This window comes from Phacochoerus africanus, chromosome 9 (genome assembly GCF_016906955.1).
Source record: "Phacochoerus africanus isolate WHEZ1 chromosome 9, ROS_Pafr_v1, whole genome shotgun sequence".
NCBI classification, from domain to species: Eukaryota; Metazoa; Chordata; class Mammalia; order Artiodactyla; family Suidae; genus Phacochoerus; species Phacochoerus africanus.
In genome coordinates this window covers 93,680,545-93,704,940 of record NC_062552.1, presented here as the reverse complement: position 1 = coordinate 93,704,940, position 24,396 = coordinate 93,680,545, and the positions used below count along the sequence as shown (strand labels likewise).

Genomic DNA, 24,396 nt, shown 5'->3' with positions numbered 1-24,396 from the left:
TGATCATAAAAAAATCTCAAGTGATCCCTGTCACTAAAACATGCCTGTCTTAAAGTGTGAATGGTGGCAAAATCTTGAACAAAACATTTTTGCTTTGAAAAGTGAGTTTTTGTAAGTACTTAACATTGCAGAAGAGAAATGGACTCAGAGAGATTAGTCACACATACAAGAGGTAAAGTAACAGCTTTTTTTTGTGTTAAAAAAATGGCATTCAGAAAGAGATGCAGAGCAGAAGCTGCACAAGGACAGGAGAAGGAGCTCTCTAAAGGACAGAGAAAGATGTGAATGGGAAAAGAATTAAATCAAGGTATGAAAATTTGGTTTTAGAATGAAGATTAATGGAGGCAAGTAGGTACCAAGAAGCATCACCAGTTAGGTTAATCTGAAGTAGTGAAAAGTCTGTGTCATACAGTATCTTTAAAAAGATTTTTATTACTTTCAAGTTTAATACAGTAATCTGCCAAGTACAAGTGCTTAGACTTCCTTTAATGAATAGGTAATGTAACTTACATTTAAGGGGAGTAGATACTTCAAAGTCCTTAGGTAAAAATTCATTCTCTTCAGTAGTTTGAACTGTCTTCTCTTAACCTTGTCTCGAATACCTGAGCTGAATGATCAGGAATTCCAAGCTAATGAGGTTTTACTTTATTCCTTACATTGTAAGAGTTTGCCATTTAAAGCACCATTTTCCATTTGGCATTTCACCAAGGTCTGTGTCCCTGGAATTAGTGTCTTTATTGCTTTTTGTTATCAACAGGTGTTTTTCTGAATTAAACTGCATTTGGTTGGATGGTTTCTTGACTCCAAATTGGCACTACACCCCCACTCTGTATAGCAGACATCAGTATCATATGTTGAAAAGTAGTTGACTATTGCCTTGAGGACAGCTCTGGCCAAGGTACTAGCATTCCTCTTTTTAGAAATCCCGAACCATTTAAATTGTTCTTGATGTAAAAGTAGCTAGGTCAAGTATGGCAGCTGAGTAGTAACTAAAACACTTAGCCTGTCTCTATAGATTCCCACTAAGTGTCTGAGCATTATCTATGCAAGCGCTGGTATATCATTTCACTAGAAAACATTAAAAATTGTTGGCACATTCATATTCTCATTTTGAATTCTCAACCAATTATGCATAAATGAGACTCAAACTATTGATAGTTTTGTTATGAGTTGATAACCACTTGACCTCAAAAGCAGAAAGGTAGTAGATGAAATTACTGATTTTTAAATGAAGAGGCTTGGTAGGGAGAGACCCAAGATTTAGAAAATGGGTTAGTTGTCTCTGACAGTCTGTTCAAGTTATTTGGAGCTGGGTGTGATCTTGTGCTCATATTTGAAAGTGATACTTTTAGGTCAGCAGGGTGTATGCTTTAGGTTTAGTTAATTCTCTCCTTCATAGTATCAGTAAGGTATTGATCTTTTCTCTGGTAAGGATCATAAATTTGTGAAACTGCTGTGGAACTGAGCAAGAGGCCTGCATAGGATAAAATCACTCACCACGGATGCCACCAGTACTTCTCAACAGTTATGGCTTTTGAAGTATTAGAAAATTCAGTATACAAAGTGAGAATTAAATTCCTTTGCCTACAGTAGTTTAAGGAGCACCTGTTACATTTTGATAACATTCTTGATGTTGCAAGCTTTAAAAAACTTTTTTTTTTTTTACTCTTCAGAAAGACTGAAGTGAAAATAACATGCCAATTTGAGTATATCCAGATTCTCCTTTAAATATTCCCAGTATGGCAATGCAAGCAAGCTAGTCATCATGGCTCCCTTGTGGAAATGGCCATAGGAAGTTAGATTCTTGGATTTAAAGAGCTAATAGAGGAGGCTAAGTTAAACAAAGGGACAAAGCTTCACAAATGGCTCAAACGGTCTCACCAACACACTCTTCTATTTTCCAGTCCCTTTAACATTTAGTCTTGGATTGACTGAGCTGGGTTAGGTTTAATCTTCTAAGTATTTAAACAGCTATTCTTGGGACTAATTAGTAAAATTAACTTATTTGGTACCTCAAGTATTCTAAGGGATTAAATCTATGAAGCAGACTGAAGTTAAAACTTTCCACACCCACACCAGTTATTGTAGCTGTAACTGCAAACCATGTGTTAGCTATGAAACTGATTTACCTTTATATTTATTATTTATTTACCTTTAAAAAAATCAGCTCTTAAAGATAAAAATGATGGAAATATAGAAAAACCATTATAATTGTGTTCAAACAGATCCCTATTCTGTTATAAAGACAAACGAAGCTTTAGGTGGTACCTAGCAAATATTATAATGGGAAAAAGAAAAGTTGGGCAGTGATGCTCAGAATAACTAAAAAGCAGCATCTTTTTCTTAAAAACAAAAATAAAAACTCCCCAAACCTTTATCATCCTGAATTACAAACTCAAGGCAAGCAGCTTACTTAGTATACCAATAAGGACCAGCAAGATAAATTCTCCCTCATACCACATGCTGTCATCAATCTCAAATAGGTAAAAGGCACACAACCAATCCTTTAATCGCATTTTAAGGCTTTTCCCCCCTGGGAGTTAAACTTTCACTAATTAAAATTATGTTCTCTAAATCTTCCTTTTGAAAGGATCTGCTATACTGATCCTTTGGTCACCTGCCCTTATATTACTATATTTCAACTAAAATGAAAATAATAGAATTAGGGTCTTAGTAATGATAATGCTTTTAACTGGTGACAATAAGGAAGAAGCCTATGGTTAAATATCCCAGAAATTTATTTAATGTTTGTTTGATACATTTTATATAGAAAGGTTGGGACTATCTGCTTTGGATGCCCCGGTAAATTTCATGGAGGCACTGAACTACAAAGGGGTGCCAATCTGGAGACATCAAAAATGGAAATCACGAGCCCAATTTTATGACTGTTTTTAAAGATTTGTCTAGTGAAATCAGGCCACTCCTTTAAAAAATGCTCAATGTGTTGGAGCTACTGTGTGAAAACAGCTGACATTTAGGAGGGCATTTCACGTTTTGGTCTGTCAGAACATTTAAATACTTAGAAATAAAAAATATTCAGCTTTGAAGTTTTCAATACTGGAAAACTTTCAAGTCTAGGGTTTACAGCCAGGAAGGCTGCTTTGTGTTCCTTAAACTGGACTCTGTTCCCCATAAAGTTAATCTTCAGCTTTGGCTTCCATTTCCTCTGCATCATCATCTCCATCCACTTCTGCATTTTCTCTCTCAAGCCTCTCCAGCTGCCTTGCAAGTTCGGTCTCATCTGTATCTGTAACCACTTTGGGCTGTGGAAGCAGAGGCACAATTTAAAGTGAAGAAAAACAGTACACAAATTCAATCCCAATACTACTACTGCCTGGTATTTTAACTCTTAAAACTCATAATAACTCTGCCCTGTCTGTTCACTTTTGAGAGCTGATATATCACTAATAAATTCCATTAGATAAATAACAGAAGGAATTTATAAGAATAAAACAATACAAGAAAAAGAAGCTTGTGTATTCTAACAAGCTAAAACTGAAGAAAATACATGAAAATAATTTCAGTGGCTGTATCCTTCAAACACACAAAAAGATGTACTGTGGAAATGTATCTTCTGGGCAAGAATGCTGGGTGCGAGTTTAATTTAAAACTGAAGTTAGGGAGTTCCCATCATGGCTCAGCGGAAATGAATCCAACTAGGAACCCTGAGGTTTTGGGTTTGATTCCTGGCCTTGCTCAGCAGGTTAAGGATCTGGCGTTGCCGTGAGCTGTGGTATAGGTCGAAGATGTGACCTGGATCTGGCGTTGCAGGTGCAGCCCTAAAAAGCAAAAAAAAAAAAAAAAAAAAACACCACAAAAAACCCACAAACAACCCAAAAACTGAAGTTAGTTCAGGTCTCATGGATGAGGGCCTTTGTGGAGGGAGGGAGGGAAGGACTGTGCAGATGTCTGTGAGAAGGGCATTCTCAGAGGGAATGGCATGTGCAAAAGTCCTATGGTGAGAACAGGCCTGATGTGCTTGGCGGCAACAGAAACGCCAGGAGCATCAGAGGGAGGGTGTGGCAGGATGGGAAGGGGTGACAAGAAGGTCAAGGAGCTTCAGAGGGGGCAGCTCTTAGGGCCTCAAGGACTAGGACTGGCCTGATTTTGGGTGAGAATGGGCCTTTGCTGGGCTCAAAGGAATTATTTCTTTCACAGGAGGAATTATTTTGAACACTGTATATGACAATTAGGTTTTGTTTTTGTTGCCATGAGGAAAATACAAGAGACTGTTTTGTTTATAATTCTGCAATCACATTTGATGCATTCCACATTAAATTCTGATGATAACCAATCACTTTCATTGTCTCTCTCTCTCTCTCTCTATATATATATATATACTTTTTTTTTCTTTTTAGAGCCACACCTGTGGCATGTGGAAGTTCCCAGGTTAGGGGTCGAATCAGAGCCACAGCTGCCAGCCTACACCATAGCCACAGCAACTCAGGGATCTGAGCTGGGTCTGCGACCTACAGGACAGCTCACAGCAACACCAGATCCTTAACCCACTGAGCAAGGCTGGGGATGGAAACCACATCTTCATGGCTCCTAGTCGGGTCTGTTAACCACTGAGACCCAAAGGGAACTCCCTGTCTATATTTTTTTCCTTTCCAGAGAAGCCTAACACCATCAGTAACGCAGTCCTGATTAACCATCCCATGTTAGCTCCTATTATAAAAACCCTTTTAAGGAAGCCTCTGAGTCAAGAATATTTTATGCTTTGCGAAGTTGTGATTCTAAATGTATCTCATGTTTTAAAAGTCACTGATTAGATATTTTGAATGCAAATCATTTAGAGGATTTAAATTTCTTAAAAACTTGAAGAACAAGGCAAAATACCCCAGTGTTGGTCTTACCTCCATTTGAACATTGAAAACACCCCTCTTTTCCTCAATCTTTTCTTTTATAACAGCCATAGCTTGATTAAGGACAGAGAGACCTTCTGTTCTCTCCAGGGTGGTTGTAGTCATTACATACCGAGGAGGAGCTATTAGATTAATCTAAGGATGAAGACAAAAACTTAATTAGGAATGTACCTATAGAACATATAACAATTAGGATGCTTGGAGAATTGTTTTGCTAATCTGCTGCTTTAACAACAAATCACCTGAAAATTTAACTCCCAACCCTGCAATTTGGGGTAGTCTGTAAATGTAGCAGAAGAAGCTAATTAATAATCTAACCCAGTAGTATAAATGGCAATACTCAATATAAAGGATTATGACCTCTGGGTGTTTGGTGGCTAAACTAAGCATAGCTTTGTCTCTAAAACAAACAAAAGGTCCTATCTAGCTCCAAACTAAACTGATAAAGATTCTGAATAATAAACACCCACTTAGTTTTATTGCTAATGAAAGAGTCAAGCCCAACCACCTGAAAGTTGTATGTGAATATGAGAGAATATGATGCCCCTTTTTAAGATTCTATGAGCAAAATGGGCCCAGTGACTCTTTACAATAAAGGAGGTTTGGCATAGTTGGCCCCCCAGCACTAGAGATCACAGGAATCTCTACTCACCGAGACAGGAGCAGTAGCCACAACAAAGAGCCTACACATAATTGTAAACCTTCTCTAGAAATATCATCACCAAGAAGTACTTTTCATAACACTTGTTATGAAACATGATCATTAAAAAAATCTGACTTGATTTGGTATAGGTGGGTATTTCAGCAGGGAGGGAGAAAACAGACTACTCACCTTGATGGGCATGGTTTCTGTAGAACAATTCAAACCTGCTCTCAAGGCTTCTTTCACAGCATCAATGCCTTCATAACCATAACAAGCCACTTCGATATCTAAAATTACAAAAATCCAAAAGCTTGTACTAAAAAATGTAAAAAATTTTGTAAAGCTTTAAAAGAAATCAGAGGTGTGGCAGATACACTAGTATTCAAATACTTAGGAAAGCTTTTATCATCCTTTCAATTAGAAATTAATCCCTGCTATTAACTTCCCTAATTAAAAAAAGTCTTAATATACAGTGAAATTATATCTTCTCATCCCCATCAAGCCCCTGAATAGTAAAACTATAAAAAACAGAGAAATTTATCAAACTCCTTGAATTCTGGCCACCTCTGGGTTAAAATCAGGATTCTAACCCTTCTGTGCTTCCTTCAGTTCCTTAATTATAAAGTGGAGGAGTTCCTGTCGTGGCACAGCGGAAACAAATCCAACTTGGAACTGTGAGGTTGTGGGTTCCATCCCGGGCCTTGCTCAGTGGGTTAAGGATCTGGCATTGCCATGAGCTGTGGTGTAGATCGCAGACGTGGCTTGGATCCCGCGTTTCTGTGGCTGTGGTGTAGGCCAGCAGCTACAGCTCCGATTAGACCCCTAGCCTGGGAACCTCCATATGCTGTAGGTGTGGCCCTAAAAAAAGCAAGTAAGATAAAATAAAATGGAGATAAGGAGTGTGATGAAGACTGAATAAAATAATAACCACAAACTGTTTAGAACAGTTTAAACACTACATACCCTTTGACCCAGCAATTCAACTTTTTAGGAATTTGCCTTACAGAAAACTTGTATAAATAGGTTAAGTGTATATGTATAAGCACGTTAATTTGCAGTGGGTTTTTTTTTTTTTTTTTTGTAGTACAGTTGACCCTTGAACAACATGGACTTGAACTGTGTGGTCTGCTCATATGTGGATTTTTTTCAACAGTAAACACTACAACACTACATGAACTATGGTAGATGAAACCTTGGATGCGAAACCACAGATACGGAGGCCCCACAGTGGATTTTTGACTGTGCAGAGGGTGGGTGACCTTCGCTCCCCTGTGCTATTCAAGGGTCGACTGCAGTAAAAAGTTTGGCACAACCTAAGCATTCATCAAGAGGAGACTGGTTTATATCAAGGTTTATTACTGTATGAGTATCACCTAACCATTCAAAAAGAGAAGGAGCTCTGTGTTCTACACTGATGATACATCAAGTGGAAAAGGCTACTTGAAGAAAATTTTGCCTACTATGATCTCATACTTATAAAAAAAAATTTACATCTGAATATAACCAGCACACATTCCTATGTAGCATATATATTCCTATATAATAGGAATATAAAATACATAATACACACACACACACACACACACACACACACACACACACACAGGAAAAAATGTCTGAAAGAACACGTTCCAAACTAACAATGGTTAATCTGGAGGAATGGGAGGGTATTACTGTATTGAGAGTTTTAAAACATGCACTAAAATAAAATAACCTCCCACTTAAACAAAAAGCGGGAGCTAACATAAGGTTAGCTGAACTCATTTACTTGTGTCAACAAATATGCATTTTATGATGATTCCTAGAGCAAAAATAACTTAATTTCTTAAACTTTTCTTGTTATGAAAAACATTTAGAAAAAAATAGATGTTGATGTAGCAACAGATGCTATGGTGAAGCTCATTATTTAACAGCTTTTTTGGTACATGCAAAATATTTTAAACATCATTTAAGCAATCATTTACCTGCTCGAATTTTGACAGCCTGTGGGGTCAAACGCCTATTAATATTGTTAATGAGTACTTCCCGTTCATCTTCATTCAAGTCTAAGCTATCCAAAATAGATGGGTCTCTGATAAAAATAAAACAAACATACATCAAAAGGTCAAGGTTACTTTAGTGATAATTACAAAACCAAACATAATATCACAGGATAATGTTTAAGAGCACAGGCTTCAGGGTCAGAATCAAGCGTTGAAATCTTTGTTTCACACTTAAATAACTGTGTTTTGGAGTTTCAATCTCCAAATTTGTAAAATGAGAATGAAAACAGTATATCTCACTAGATCGTTATATTAATTTAAATGAAATAATGTATATAAAGTGCTTAGGCCTGTATGACAAATAGAAAATGCCCAACTAATTATTATTAAAAAGAAAAATTTTAGAGATCTGGCTAAAGCAAGCAATTCAAAACATCTCCTCATACAGCCACACCTCAAAGACATTGAGGGTTCAGTTCCAGACCACCACAATAAAGAATATATAGCAATAAAGAAAGTCACATGTTTGGTTTCCCAGTGCACATAAAAGTTATGTTTACATTATAGTCTATTAAGTGTCCAATAGTGTTATATCTAAAAAAATGTATATACTTTTTTTTTTTTGTCTTTTTGCCATTTCTTGGGCCACTCCCGTGGCATATAGAGGCTCCCAGGCTAGGATTCCAATCGGAGCTGTAGCCACAGGCCTACACCAGAGCCACAGCAATGCAGGATCCGAGCCGTGTCTGCGACCTACACCACAGCTCACCTGCACCACAGCTCACGGCAACGCCGGATCATTAACCCACTGAGCAAGGGCAAGGATCGAACCCGCAACCTCATGGTTCCTAGTCGGATTCATTAACCACTGCGCCACGACGGGAACTCCTATATACCTTAATTTTAAAATACATTACTGCTAAAAAATTGCTAAACATCACCTGAGTCTCCAGGGAGATGTAATCTCTTTACAATAGGTCACTGATCACAGATTACCATAATAAATAAAATAATGAAAAAGTCTGAAATATTGTGAGAATTACCAAAACATGACAGACATGAAGTGAGCAAATGCTGTTGGAAAATTAGCACCAACAGACGTGCTTGATGTAGGCTTGCCACGAGCCCTCAATTTATAAAAACGCAGTGTATGTGAACTGCAATAAAAAAGTGAGACACACCTATACATCTGACATCCCACTATACTTAACCAATCCTATGTAATTGGCAGTCCCTATGTCAAGGAGCTTGAGGAGAACAAAAACATGGAAAAAGTTAAAAAAAAAAAAAAGAAAGAAAGAAAAGCACATCGCTGGGGGTAAGGAGAGCAAGGTGTTAGTAGGGTCAGCAAGGGCTTCATGGATAAGTGGCATTTTATCTGACCACCGCCTGCCAAAAGTGCCACTAGACAGGGACTGGATCTTAGTCACTGGCATGTTGGCTGAATGAATAAACAAAGGGAAAAGATGAAATAATGCCAAAGAATTGTAGGATTTTAACAAGCAAAGGTAGAAGAATTGTTTTATGACAGAAAGTTACGATATATTAAAAGACAAACCAAGAGAAAATGGGGAAATGAGACAGTCAATAAACAAAAAAAAAGAAAAAAAAAATCTGAGATATACACTAAATGTTGATGAAGAGAGACAGGAATGCCCATGTAAGTACTAAAGGGAATATAAATTGTAGAACTATGACCCAACAATTTTATTTCTAGGTACCTATCATAGAAATTCCCAAACGTGTACCAAGACATGTACATGGAAATTCAGCACAGAGATTCCCAATTTGAAAAACAGAGGGGAAAATGGGTGGGGTTAACTAAATATCTCCTGAGAGAGGGAAAAAAAGCAGATTCTCACAATGAAATACTATATAGAAATTAACATGAAGCGGCATGTACCTATTAATTTGGAGAAATCTTCTTCAATAACAGCATTACAAGTAAAAATGTAAATAGAAAGCTTGTTACAATGATAAAAAAAGGTTTTTTTTTAAGTTTAAATAAATATTTAAGTATAAGGATTCCATATGTACTTTTTATAACCTATCCGCACAGATACTTAAATGTATGAAATCCTAAACAATAATTATACACACTAATTTTAGAATACTGATTACCACTAATGAGGGGAATGGGTTGGGAAGAGTAAAACAGTATCCAACTATCTCAGAAATTTTACTTAACTAAAAGAAAAAAATGAAGCATGTGACACAGAGTAATCATGAGTTAAATCTAGACAACTGCAACATGGCTGATGAAGCAAGAGAATCTTAATGGTGATGAGCAAATGTTAATTTGATAAGATGAATATTAATTTGTTAGGAATATTCATGGAGAGGTAAGGGAGTGGGTTTGGGAGGCAGAAGCTAGAGGTAAGGTGGGCAATGACAGCAAAGCAAGGTGAGAGATGTGACCGAGAGTCCAGAATTAAGGGAAGCCAGAAATATGTAGCCATTTTTGACCGTTAACAGCATACACTCTGCATGGAACTACAGCGTCTGGGTTTGAATCCTGGCTCTATCATTCTGTCGCTGTGTGATCTTGGACAATTTGATCTCTGCCTCGATTTCCTCATCTATAAGACAGGACTAATAATAGCACATATCATAAGTGCTCATGAGAATTATATACACGTTGGCTGCTCTAATTATTATTCTCACCTTTCCCACAATGTGATATGATAAAAAAAGTCCCATGGGGGAAGGGGGTAAACTGGAAGGGATCTGGAGCCTCAGAGGAGCAGGCTTGCTGGAAGATCCAATAGCTCTAAGTCCTACTTGGCCATTCTAAAAGTTGAGGAGGAGTTCCTGTCGTGGCGCAGTGGTTAACGAATCTGACTAGGAACCATGAGGTTGTGGGTTCGATCCCTGCCCTTGCTCAGTGGGTTAACGATCCGGCGTTGCCGTGAGCTGTGGTGTAGGTTGCAGACGCGGCTCGGATCCCACGTTGCTGTGGCTCTGGCGTAGGCCGGTGGCTACAGCTCTGATTCAACCCCTAGCCTGGGAACCTCCATATGCCGCGGGAGTGGCCCAAGAAATAGCAACAACAACAACAACAACAACAATAACAACAACAAAAGACAAAAAAAAAAAAAAAAGTTGAGGAGACAATATCCCTTGGCAGCACAAGGCTTGGGAAAGTTAACAGTGCCAGTAGTGAGGCTGCTTGTGAAGTATTAACCTCTAGGAAGGAGTGGGAAGTATAGAAGTAGAGATAGCAAGTACAGAGAACTTAAGAAATCTGGCTGTTAAAAGGAGACAGTATGGTGCTTGTGCCAGGAAAAAGTAGAGGGAAGGGTGAGAAGTTTTTTTTTTTTTTTTTTTTCAGTATAAATGGGGGAAATGAGAGCATATTTTTATGCTGATGGAGCAAAATCAATACAAGAAAGGCTGAAGACCCAAGAGAGGGAATAACAGATGGAGAGAGATCCCTGAAGAATAGCTGGGCACAGGTAAGGATAGTTTGAGAGCAGGAAGGATCCAAATCCCAGTGTGACAGGAGCAGAGGAGGTAATGACAGGTAGGAGAAGGATGTTTGCTGACATACTGGAAGGAAGTAGACATGATCCTATGCAATGGTTTCTACTTTCCTCATAAAAGCGGTAATGAGAGTAGCAGGTGAGCATGAGGGGAAAGGGGGAGAGTGGGTATCTGAGGAAGAGTGTGGAGAAGCTCTAAACTAGCCCATCTAGGAGTTCCCTGGTGGCATAGCAGGTTAAGGATCCAGTGTCACTGCTGTGGCTTGGGTTGCTAATCCCTGGCCCTGGAACTTTCACATGCTGTGGGCATGGCCAAAAATAAATAAATAACATAGCCAATATAAGAACAGGAGGAGGTGACCAGGAGCAGAGAAAATGTGGGGTAGCAGTTAAGGCCCAGCTGAGGTTGGAGACCATGAAAATGCAGTGGCACCAACCTGCAAGACTGTGGTTTTTTCCTAGCAGCACCCAGCAGTCTAAAAGTGCAGAAAAGGCAGGAACATCACTCCAAGGCTGGATGTAACAGAAGGAAAAACATGGCAGAGCTCATGATATTGGCAAGAACGTTACTGAAATTTTGGACCACGGTGTGCCTATGATGAACAAGAAAGAGTAGCCCAGAAAGGGTGAAAAGACAGGGAGGGAAAAAAAGTTTGGAATCACAGCCTGATATAAAAATTAAGAAGATACAGAATAGGACTAACTATGTGGGAGCTGAAAGGAGCAGAGGCTGTGGTAAAAGAATAGGCTGTGTGAATTAAAGGTTTTGGAGGCAGAGCAAATCCTGGTGACAGTCACACCCAGGGTGAGGCCATATGGAAGACTGGCTAATGTGGTATGGGCTGAAGGTCTAGGGATCTGAGGTAAAGAAAACAAGAAGTTAGCATTTTAAACAAAACATCTACACTGGCACTAAAGTCATCGAGAACAATAACAGAACCAGGAGAGGAAAATGTATAAGGCAGTAGTGTGAGATGAAACCATATGGTTTATAAAACTACATGATATATCAAATCATATAGGCTCGGTTACATAGGAATGGCCCACATGGGCCTTTTATACTGAAAAATTTTTATCTGAAGTTGGCAAGGACTTAATACATGGATGCTGTGCTATTAGATGTTAGGCTCTCAACCTGTGTGCTATAGCAAGCAGCTATAGTATCGAGGGAGAAGCAGAGTTAAGAAGGTGTTCTTACGAGACTGCATGCTTAAATGCATCATAGGCACCATATCCTGGTCTCTTGTACTTGTCATCAAAGACCCAGGCAGTCCTCTGGAACAGGCTTTCCAGCTGCTCATCCTTGGTGTATTCCAACACCTCAGCAACATGACGAAGAATGCTGTAAACCTAGAAACAAAATGAAGAGCTCAACAATTCAAAAGTAAGAGATTTAAAAAAGATTTTTTTTAACATCTTAGTAGAGAGCATGTAAAAATAAATCTTTGGTTAATTTGACCTCAATAATTGCTTAACAACAGAAGATTGCCATACAACAAATTATTTCTCCATAGAGAAATATTTACTTTTCTGCAATAATTAACTCAAGTGGATATAATAAGTAGAAATAGTACAGCATTTACAACCTAAGACCCAGATCAAGTCAATTCTGGGACAAATAAACCCCTCTGAATACATTTCCTCATCTGGAAAAGGGAGATACTGGTATCTCTCCTTTTTACTGTCCAGAGTTCACATATAGATCAATTATACACAAATGCACACCAGGAAAGCATTATACAAGTGTAAGCTATTATTACCATTACTCTATATGAGAGCATGGAACCAAGATGGAGATTTTAGTATTTCTTTTGCTTTGTTATCATTTAATGGTTATTCTTCAATCCTACCCACCCTCTACCCACTGCTGCCATATTCTTTGCCTAATCTCCTAAAAATAAAAGGGCTTCAGGAACAGAGTGTAAGAAAGGAGGCTTTTGAGTTAATTACACACAAAAACCGAGTGAGGAAATGTACTAACACTGGCTATTTCATTCTATTGTCTTATCATCCCAGTAAGATCTATTCATTTTACAGTACCCTAAGGAAATAAAACAAAATGGAAGTTTCCTAGAGCAGTGCTTCTCAAATTTGGATTTTTAAAACTTAAGCAGGATTTCTAACAAGCAGTCAGGTGATGCAAAATGCTGTTGGTCCAGAGGCTTGATTCTTTTTTTTTTTTTTGTCTTTTTGCCATTTCTTAGGCTGCTCCCACGGCATATGGAGGTTCCCAGGCTAGGGGTCTAATCGGAGCTATAGCCGCAGGCCTACACCAGAGCCACAGCAACACGGGATCTTCGACCTACACCACAGCTCATGGCAACGCTGGATCCTTAACCCACTGAGCAAGGCCAGGGATCGAACCTGCAACCTCATGGTTCCTAGTCGGATTTGTTAACCACTGAGCCACGACGGGAACTCCCCCAGAGGCTAGATTCTGAGTGACAAGGTCCTAGATTTTATTGAGAAGGACTTTTACTGATAGTGTTTGACAGTGTAAATCACATTGCAGTAATAATACAAAGGGAAAGATCTGGGTAATGATGTAATAGCTTTTAGATTTTTATTCTCTTTTACTGAGTGAGGTTAAGCAAGATTTTAAAAATATTCTTTTTGTTTAAATACTTTTTTGGGGGCATTTTGTTTTAAGGAAAAAAACACACATGGCACAAGAGAAGGGTAAAGAAAACAATGGCAACAGTGCCGTTAAAAACAAGGAGCTAGGGAATAAAGAAAAATCTAAATAGGATCAGAGAAAAATACAGAAATATGAGAAGGAAGAAATGACTATTCTTGCTTTATTAGTCCTTACTGTGGGTAAGTGGGAAATTACAGAAAAAATGAAGAAAATGGAAAAAGAACCCTAACAAACTAAGGCGGGTGGTGGGGTATGAGGCACCACACTGAGTAACAGGCTCCTTCCTGGCTTGCTTTCCTGGATTCACAGACATTTTACAGACCTTCACTCATTCTTAACACACAATAGCTGGTCTCAGTGACCCAGAGTTGAAAGTCAAAAACTTGTTAGATAAACCAAATCAGCTGATATCACCCATAGTTAATCTAACCTTACATAGCTTAAAAATATTAATGGTCAAGTACTGATTTGAGAATATTAGATATCAAGCAACATCATGAGATGTTTAAGGTAGCAACATCATGAGATAAAAACACTGAAGTCACACTTTTTGTAATTAAGTCTTCAAGTCACTTTTCTATTTAACACAGAATTGGAAATGGAAGTATAGTTACAGAAAATGTAGGTTTTGTTTTCTGCCAAGAACATGCCACGCAGACTATTTATTAAACACACCAAATAGTGGACTAATTTGACTAAAAACTCAACTTACAGTTTTGGATTTTGTGAATTTATCTTCACATTTGATTGCTTCCTCTGGAGAAACTCTTCTTTTTGATAAATCAATATATCCTGTTTTAGAAAATTTTGAAAAAAATTATCTCTGTCCAGGTGCCAATGAACCACTGTGACAATTTTCTTTTCTTTTCTTTTTGTCTTTTTTTTTTTTTTGCTATTTCTTGGGCCACTCCCGCAGCATGTGGAGATTCCCAGGCTAGGGGTCAAATCGGAGCTGTAGCCACGGGCCTACACCAGAGCCACAGCAACGCGGGAACCGAGCCACATCTGCAACCTACACCACAGCTCAGGGCAACGCCGGATCGTTAATCCACTGAGCAAGGGTAGGGACCGAACCCGCAACCTCATGGTTCCTAGTCGGATTTGTTAACCACTGCGCCACGACGGGAACTCCAGCTGTGACAATTTTCACAACCAGATAGCTGGGCTGACATACCTACCACTTACTTACTCCCCACTGAAATCATGTCAACAAAAAACAGTGTAAGAAATACAAGATATTTTTGTTTTCAGAAGTGCATTTTTATCACCATATAATTATATATTCTCTATTACCTCAGTGGAAGGAACTACTAGTTTTCAATTATTCAAATGAGATCCAAAGTCAAAAGATACTATTTTTGTTGATTTGGCACCCACTCATCAGAAGGTCAACTGCATAACTACATTTTCTATGTATATATATATATTTTTTTGGTCTTTTTTTTTAGGGCTGCACCCACGGTATATGGAGGTTCCCAGGCTAGGGGCTGAATGGGAGCTGCAGCCGCCAGCCTACACCACAGCCACAGCAACTTGGGATCTGAGCCTAATCTTCGACCTACACCACAGCTCACAGCAACGCCGGATCCTTAATCCACTGAGCAAGGCCAGGGATCAAACCTGCATCCTCATGGATGCTAGTCAGATTTGTTTCCACAGAGCCACGAGGGGAACTCCTATTTTCTGTATTCGTGCTGCTCTGTGGCCTGGCTCTCCAAGCACTAGACAATTATTAGAGTTGGCAAAGGGCTCAATGGCAGCAGCCTTTCATATGCAAATCAATAGAGACCTCCAGCCCATACCATCTCCCCACCAGTTTCACACACCAAGCCAATATTCTCACTCCCCCGACCCCCACCCTAAACCAATGTAGGGGCAGGTATCAGACAACTAGGGACACCCTTAATAAACCAAGGCCTGCCAAAACTATTCAAATGAGCCAACCCTAAACAGTTCTGCCTTGTCTTTCCCATAGAAATCTTAATAAAGGCTCTGGCCTAGGCTTTCCCCTTGCTCCTTTTCCCTCCTGATCAAAATTGGTGCTTTCTCCCACGGACCTGCATGGTGTGCCATGTCCCCATCCCTTGGGAAACGTTAAGTAATAAAAATCTTCTTTCAATGGCACTGGCCTCATTATATCACCAGTCACCTTCGTAAGTGAAAGCCCCATGGGTACAAAATGAGACAAACAGTTAAATTTTTATTTATTTTTTGTCTTTTTGCTATTTCTTTGGGCCGCTCCCTCGGCATATGGAGGTTCCCAGGCTAGGGGTTGAATCGGAGCTGTAGCCGCCAGCCTACACCAGAGCCACAGCAACGCAGGATCCGAGCCGCGTCTGCAACCTACACCACAGCTCACGGCAACGCCGGATCGTTAACCCACTGAGCAAGGGCAGGGACCTAACCCGCAACCTCATGGTTCCTAGTCGGATTCGTTAACCACTGCGCCACGACGGGAACTCCTCAAGATTTTTTTACCTTTGTTTTTCAAAAGTTTGCTGTGCTTAGATGTGGTCTTAGTATTTATTCTGCTTCAGGTTTGCTGAGCTTCTATAATTTGTCAACATTCCTCCCCAGCCTTCCCCCTCAGCAAATATGGGAAACCATTGGCCATGGTTTCTTCAAATATATTTCCTGCTTTCTCTTTTTTCTCTCCTTTTGGAATAGAGCTTTTGGTAATTGACAGGTTGCTCTTTTTTCTGTTCTTCAGCTTGGTTCTTTTTAAATGAACTATCTTCAAATTTCAAGGAGTCTTCTGTCATTTTTTATCTATTAGCTCATCCAGTGAATTTTTTAGACATTACATTTTTTCATTTCTAGAATTTATACTTAGCTCTTTAGTAGAAACTTTATTCGAGTTTCTAATTTCTCTACTGAGATTCACTTTGTTCATTCATTACAAGCATATTTTCCCTAATACCCCTGAGTAGTTATAACATTTGCTTTAAAATCCTTATCAGCTAATTCCAACATTAAGGTCATCTCTAGGTTAGTCTCCATATTTTCCTGTTAACAATTTTGAATTGATCCTGTTCATTATGAAAGATATGTGGCAGAGGCTCTGAATTCCTCTTAAAGATACTGACTTTTTGTTTTAGCAGGCAATTATCTCGTGTGGATTCAAAACTAAACACTCTGTCTCCCCAGGTGGAGTGGAAAGTAACTGAAATTTGTTTAGATTTTTACCCTGTTGGGCTGCTTGTAGACTATGTTGTATACTGTATATGAGTAGTTTCAGGGGTCAGCCAGAGATCTGAGCAGAATTTATACATAAACTTCAGGGCTCTCCCTCCCCTCTATGTTTCTCCTTTCTCTAATCCCTATTCACCACTTTCCAACTGCTGCAGTTGTTTAGAATTCTCATCTCTGGCTCTCAAGTCATTAAGACTGTAGGTTTTCCTCTAGAAGTTTTGCTACCTTGCTTGGAAGCTGTCTATAACATGCACGTGAACAAAAAGCTGTAAAACTTATCCAGTGGAGTTCCCTTCTTCCAAGGGTCGACTTGCGTTCAGTTTCAGCCTGCTTTTGGTTGCTCCCACTGTCTTTGGGTAATACCCATACAGACACTTGTTTAGAGTTTATAGCAGGTATGTTGTATGGTTTGTTCAATAGGACTTAATCCTCTAGTATTAGAAATAGATCCCCTCTATAGGATCTTCTGCACTTTGTTTTTTTTCCTTATCTAATCCTGGAGATCTTTTTGCATCAGAGTATTCAGATTCCCATTCTCTATAAAATTGCCTTGCTTGCATGAGTCATGATTTATTTAACCATGATTTTATTGTTTTCAATTAATACTATAAAACAATGCTGTTATGAAAAATTTTTACATGAATCTACTGTACTTATACAAGTATATCTTTTCACTTCTCCTGGTTGCCGTTGACAATGTATTTGATTCCTTTCTGTGTATGTTTTATATAACAGGAAAGGAATATAAGACATCATTTGAGGGCCTACTAGGACAATGATATGAAGACTCATACAAGTTTAAGAAATAAGCTCAGCCTTCAAGTAGGTTAGTAATTGGGCCTGGGGTGGGATGCTACATGTAAATTGTATCAAAGCATTTAGAATAATCAATATGCTTTATACATGGCAGCACCATCTAAGTGATAATATAAGCTGCTTCCAAAGTTTGTTGTCTAAGATTATAATCAGAAGCCAGTAATGTATAAAATTAATCATTTGCAGAGTATTAATTAACTAGATGGCTGAGGATATTCAGAAAGACAAATTCAATTGGGGTGACTGGTTTTTTAAGCATGATGCCTCACTCACACTTAACAAATTATAGTGAGATGACTGAAACCAATATCTTAGCTCTACTAAGCTAGCTGATGACAAAATCAATTCAATGGTATTGTGCACTGTATTCAGAAAAAATATGTTCACAAAGGTGAAGATTTTTCATGGCGTCCAAAAAAGAGGAACCCAACAAGCAAATAAATGAATACCTATACATCTCTGCCTGAAAGATACCATAGGATCTGGGGTTGGGGTGGGGGTGGGTCACAAAACCTGACTACCAGAGAGACACAGAATATTGGGGTGTGTGTGTGTGTTTGCGTGTGCGCACGTGCAGTATGTTGCTTTATTTTTTTTTATTTTTTGTCTTTTTGCTATTTCTTGGGCTGCTCGAGCGGCAGTATGGAGGTTCCCAGGCTAGGGGTCGAGTCGGAGCTGTAGCCACTGGCCTACGCTAGAGCCACAGCAACACAGGATCCGAGCCGCGTCTGCAACCTACACCACAGCTCACTGCAACGCCAGATCGGTAACCCACTGAGCAAGGGCAGGGACCGAACCCGCAACCTCATGGTTCCTAGTCGGATTCGTTAACCACTGCGCCACCACGGGAACTCCCTGTTGCTTTTTTAAAGACATAAAATATTCCTAAAATCCATTTACCTTTGTCCCATTTCTACCGCTCATCCAATAATCTGGTTATTAATTTAGCTTTAAATCAATAAAAAAAATCTGACGAATATGAATGAACTAGTACCCTGGTCTGCCTGTCTAGCCCTTTGAGTTTGGTCAGTTGGCAATGAGTCAACTATAAAGATCCTGAAAATCTCTGGGAATAAAATTCAAGTTACTGGACTCACAAAAACTAGTCCTGGTATTATACTAACTAAACCACTACTAACTTAAAAGGTCCTGTTTAGAAGGTTAATTAGTATCCTTCTCTAACAATTTTGTTTATACAAAAGTTTAAGTTAAAAAAAGGGATTTTTTTTTTACTGCAGTAAATATAAAATATATACCACACATCTGAAACCTTGCAGATATAAATTATTTAATACATAAATTATTAAAATAGAAATTATTTAATTTATTTATTAATTTTTTTGTCTTTTTTTTCCATTTCTTGGGCCGCTCCTGTGGCATATGGAGGTTCCCAGGCTAGAGGTCTAATAGGAGCTGCAGCCACTGGCCTACGCCAGAGCCACAGCAACGTGGGATCCGTGGGATCTGAGCCGCATCTGCGACTACACCACAGCTCACAGTAATGCCAGATCCTTAACCCACTGAGCAAGGCCAGGGATCGAACACTGGTCGATTCATTAAACACTGAGCCATGACGGGAACTCCATAAATTATTTTAAATCTTTTTCTTACTTACCTTTTTCTTTGTCCACTCTAATGACAACCACACATTCATTCCTGCCAATTCGGATGAGTTTATTTATAGAACGGATACGCCTTCTGGAGAGCTCACTAAGAAGAATCATGCCTTCGATGTTGTTGTATTCCAGCAAGCTGACATAGGCTCCCATTTCAGCAATGGACCTCACATTCACCATCACTACATCTTCCACCTCAGGAAATTTGTGCTGATAAAATCTACAACTCAGACCCGGCATTCTGCAATTTAAACAAAAGGATCAAGTAAGTGTTCAGTTAAGGTCAAAATTAAAAAAAAAAGTCAATTTTCTACATCTTGTCACTAGGAGAATTTATTATTAGTCTTCTCACCTCTTTAAACTTCTTAAATGATACCAGAAAAGAGATAAATGTTAGGAACTAAGCTTTAAGTTTTATCTTGCTCCACATTTTTGAAAGGCTTGGGTGATTCTCTACCATCAGTTTCAGAGGAATCATAAAAAATAATGACCATCTATGAAGCACTGACACCAAAAGATTAAAGGTACACCTTAAGAGTAAAATACTATTTTAATATTTAAAATAACAAATGATAGGAAGCATCACTACCTATAAACCTATCAGCAAAACTAAAGCTACTCTTTCTCCAAGTCAGCTAAGACTGGATATGCTACAATCCACATACACAGGCAATACTTTCTTAATGAATTAAATGCTAATCATGTATCAAATGATATACTAAATCATTTATTACAGCCAAAATTAGAGTATCACACATCAAGACAAAAACTAAAAATCACAAAAGATACTAAATTTAACTAAAATGTATATCTTCCTTTCTAATTTTTTTCCGCTTAACCTTGAATTTAATTATAATTATCATAATTTCTAGCATCTACTTTTCCTGATTACTCCAGAGTAATCTCCTCTTTTATTGAACAGGTATACCCAACTTGAGAACAGTTTTATAGACTCTCATTACTATAAAGATCAAGTTTTGGAGTTCCCGTCGTGGTGCAGTGGTTAACGAATCAGACTAGGAACCATGAGGTTGCAGGTTCGATCCCTGCCCTTGCTCAGTGGGTTAACAATCCGGCGTTGCCGTGAGCTGTGGTGTAGGTCACAGACGCGGCTCGGATCCTGCGTTGCTGTGGCTCTGGTGTAGGCTGGCAGCTACAGCTCCAATTCGACCCCTAGCCTGGGAACCTCCACATGCCGCTCGAGCGGCCCAAGAAATGGCAAAAAGACAAAAAAAAAGATCAAGTTTCTCTAGGAGTTCCTTGGTGGCTCAGCAGGTTAAGGGCCTGGGGTGGTCACTGCTGTGGCACAGGTTCAATCCCTAGCCTGGAAGTTTTCCATGCTGTGCGCATAGCCAAAGGAAAAGTTTCTCTTAACCTCCACACATTAAATACATTAAAAACTATTCCCTTTGATCCACCCAACCTACTTTCAGCACCCCTCCTTTTATGACCTATGAGCCTGAAATCACACCACGGGTAAAAATACATTTTTAAAAGGAAGCTCTCAAATTAATCATAGTTGATTATTTTCATGTTTTTCTGCTAACCTAAACTGATTTACTATCATCGAAACTCAGAAGACAGTCAATAATAAGACCTAAAGGCCTCTGAAAAATTTATTTACTAACTTATTTTTTCTTATTAACTGGGAAATAAGGCTGTCATTACTTATCTTAAAGATGGAACACCTACATCCAGCTCACAGAACACCAGAGTTCTGCTTCAGGACAGTCTGAGAACAGCTAACTGCACTTAGTGGTTTATCCACTGATTTATACATTTCCCACTACCTACAAGTCCTATATAATCTGGCCACTGTTTATCTCCTGAAGTACCACTGTCCCCTGAGTCTTCCCCATTTTATAGATGAAGAACATGAAGCATGAGTTAAGCATTTTGTTCTGTCATTTACTGCTAACAAGTGACAGAGTCAGAATTTGAACCTAAGACGTTTGAATCCACAATTTGTGTTCTTATTCATCAGGCTATATTTTCTCTCTCTCTCTCTATATATATATATATGTATATTTTTTTTGGCCACACCTGTGGCATGCAGAAGTTCCCAGGCTAGGGTTCAAATCTGAGACACAGCAGCAACCTGAGCCACATCAATGACAATGCTGGACCCTTAATCCACCGAGACACCAGGGAACTACTCTCTCAGTATTATTGATAAATATATTACAATCAAAAACATCTTAAACAAAAAGACACTATCAGTACACATATTCAGTGCTAGAGCAAAAACTATATATTAGTGCAAACTTTTAGTATTAATCTATCCTGCTTAACAAAAAAAATAAAGCAGCATATTAATAACACTACAGAGATATGTACCCCTTGAAGCTTGACAAAATAGGGATTTAGCAAATAAAGGAAGTAGACATGCAATGGCCAAAATTACCCACCAAGAAACAGCTGAGCTGGTTGTTTCCTTTTTAAACAGGGTTTCTTTCCCCCTCCTCGGACAATTGTTGTCAAATATGTGTGTAATGTACTAAAATTTGAGAGCTAAAAAAGTTTCAAACTGGATATCCAAGTAAATGCCATGGAAACGTGTGAAACAATTTTAATAGATTTAACAGATACTAACCACTTTTACTCACCAAGTTTCTTCAAATAGTAATTTATCAAATAGTAATAGTAATTATTTATTTCTTCAAATAGATAATTTTGGGAAAGCAAGACAATCTGAATGTTAAAGAACATAAGCAATAATGTAAAAGAATTCTGAAGGGAGATATGAATGCTACTGCTTTAGGAGGTACAGGTTTTTTTTCTTTTCAACACACAATGTAAATAAAGGAATATTGCTGATACTATGTCATTCACAGTAAAAGATAGCTCACAAGTACAAAAATAATCTATTTTGCACAGGAAAATCTACTCAATAGTTTGTAATAACCTATTTGGGAAAAAAGAATGGATATATTTATATGTATGACTGGTTCACTTTGCTGTACACCTGAAACTAACAGAACATTTTAAGTCAACTATACTCCAATAAAATTAAATTTAAAAAATAAAAAAATAATAAATAATCTATTTTGCAAGAAAACTGCATATTGGTTGATAGATTTTGAACCTATCTCCTTACTTATGGATATTATGCTAATAACATAACTTTGAAAAAAATCCATCAGGAAAATAGGAGTCACACCAGGTATCTATCACCCCTTTATATGATGTTCAAAGCACTTTTACTTACTACCTGTGGCTGCCTGGGAAACATATTCCCATTAACTCCAGTTTCTACTGTGTGCCATATACTTCACAGGTTTGTGCAGGGTTATCAAGTGAGATAAAATACTCATGTGAAAAATTTTGGAAAGTGTAATGTGCTATACAAATGTAAGACATTAAAAGGCAAAGAAGGTATCAATTCCATTTTGTAATTTAGTTCATTAAACAATTTTTTTGCAGCATCTATTATTAAAATAAAGTACTAAATGACCTCCTCAAAGACAAATGCTTCATAAGAAAGGGAGCTAAAACCAGGTCATTCAATACTAAATCTAGTTTCTTAAACCACAGAGCCTCGATATGCCAGAGTACTACAATACAGTATGTGCTCTTTGGTAAAGAATACCCATCTTTCAAAATATATTAATTGAACTTGAAGCAAGTTTCAAATACCCTGCACTGTGAGTAATCCTGCCTGGTCAAAAGGTAGGCAGGACTTTTTTCTTAAACGACTGCATGGTCAAGCGGCCATGATGGATACAGAAAGTCCACATTTTTTTGAAAGTAATGTATGATGTGTTAGAGGCAACTTCTGTGATAATTCTAATTCCGCTCTAACACTCATCAGTTACCTTCTCTGAATGCCTGTTTTTATCACATAAGTGTTACATAAACAAAGCTTTTAAACCATTTTACTGTGGCTGAAATAAGCAGCACCAATTTCTACAAGCATTACTATGCATCTTTTTGAGATCTTTTGAGAATCAGTGACTTGTCATTTGGCATCAGATGAACTGAGAACAGACAGTAAAGCTCTACATAATTCCAAACTGCTGAAAGACACAGAGTTACAAGATTTTTTCCCTTGAATAACAACATCAAACGGGAGAAAAACCAAGACTTCTTGCTAAACCTTTCCTCCAAGAAACAATGTTTCTTGTTAAATAAAACTTAAAGTAGTCTAAGTTTGGGGGGGTAATAAAATTCCCTTATCTTTATGTTTTTTTAGTTATGCTTAACCGAAAAGATCACAGCGTGTAATTCTACAAGTTTACTTTCATCGATGCTGAAACACGGTAAACCGATACTAAGAGTTATATATAAACTCTTCAACAGTATCTTTTAGTTTCAACTGAAGGGGTGACTCAGTCTACAGAAATGCACAACTCGAGCGATAAAGTGATAGGAGCTTCAATTTTTAAATATAAGTTATCAGAGGAACAAATTATTCTTGGATACTTTTAAACCCAACTCTTGTCAATATCATGGCCCAAACCACCGGTTCCTTGAAGCGGCCGGTCTGGTTTCCACTGAGAGGTAGTATTTGCTGGGGCGGACGAAAAAGGATGGAACTCTCAGGCCCGGAGAGAACAAAATGCTCAGCGTCGTGGGGCGGGGGTGTCACAGCGTTCCCCCGAGACGGCCCCACCTCAAGGCACCCCTGTTTTATGTATATTGAAGACGCTGGGCCCACTTCCCTTCACGAGATTCCTTCGTTCGTACCTTGACACCACCGCTCGGAGAGACCGACACCCGGCCGGTGGCGACCGCAGTCGCGTCCAGGCACTTCCCGCTCAGGGACGGGAAAAGGAGGTGTTAGCCCAGGGCCTACCCTCTACCGAACACCCATGCCATTGGACACAACCAAAGTAAATTCTTCGAGAAATTGATCGGGGAGACTAGTCACCTGAGGTATGTATATGGATCCCGCACTGGGGCCCCGCGCCGCGCTCTTCAATCAGAGAGAACTGACTTGATCCACCCGCAGCAGCCGCCGACTCTCTTCAGCGTGCGCTTCGCTCAACCCTACCGCGCATGCGGAACCACCTCGCAGCACGCAAGCGCCGACAGACTACAGACCGCTCTTCATCACCTACCATAGAGTCTAGGTCCTCCGCGCACAAAGAGGTCTGTGGGCCTTAGGAGGACTTGAAAAGTACATTTTCTCGCCATCTTTAGTTTTCGCTAAGTGACTTTCA

The 24,396-nt window shown here is 38.8% G+C and overlaps 1 protein-coding gene across 2 annotated transcripts; it reads right to left on the bottom strand.

Moving 5' to 3' along the window:
- Positions 1-2,720: 2,720 nt before the first annotated feature.
- EIF2S1 (eukaryotic translation initiation factor 2 subunit alpha) lies at positions 2,721-24,344 on the bottom strand. Of its 2 annotated transcripts, XM_047796994.1 has the most exons (8): positions 24,105-24,344; positions 19,234-19,475; positions 14,323-14,402; positions 12,171-12,322; positions 7,473-7,579; positions 5,698-5,795; positions 4,857-5,000; positions 2,721-3,263 (listed from the first exon to the last, which is right to left on the bottom strand). In XM_047796994.1, the coding sequence occupies exons 2-8, from the start codon at positions 19,472-19,474 to the stop codon at positions 3,138-3,140; spliced, it is 948 nt and encodes a 315-aa protein (XP_047652950.1). In that variant the 5' UTR covers position 19,475; positions 24,105-24,344; the 3' UTR covers positions 2,721-3,137. The 2 variants fall into 2 exon arrangements, with proteins under 2 accessions (XP_047652950.1, XP_047652951.1); XM_047796995.1 differs by lacking the exon at positions 24,105-24,344 and having other exon boundaries at positions 19,234-19,478.
- Between the last annotated feature and the right edge of the window lie 52 nt (positions 24,345-24,396).

What these genes read in the sequence shown, in the direction of transcription:
- EIF2S1 (XM_047796994.1), bottom strand. Translation starts at nt 19,474, where the DNA reads ATGCCGGGTCTGAGTTGTAGATTTTATCAGCACAAATTTCCTGAGGTG. An exon ending in AATTCACAAAATCCAAAACT is followed by an intron (nt 12,323 to 14,322) that starts GTAAGTTGAGTT and finishes TTTTGTTTCTAG; the next exon opens with GTTTACAGCATTCTTCGTCA. An exon ending in GCATTTAAGCATGCAGTCTC is followed by an intron (nt 7,580 to 12,170) that starts GTAAGAACACCT and finishes TATTTTTATCAG; the next exon opens with AGACCCATCTATTTTGGATA.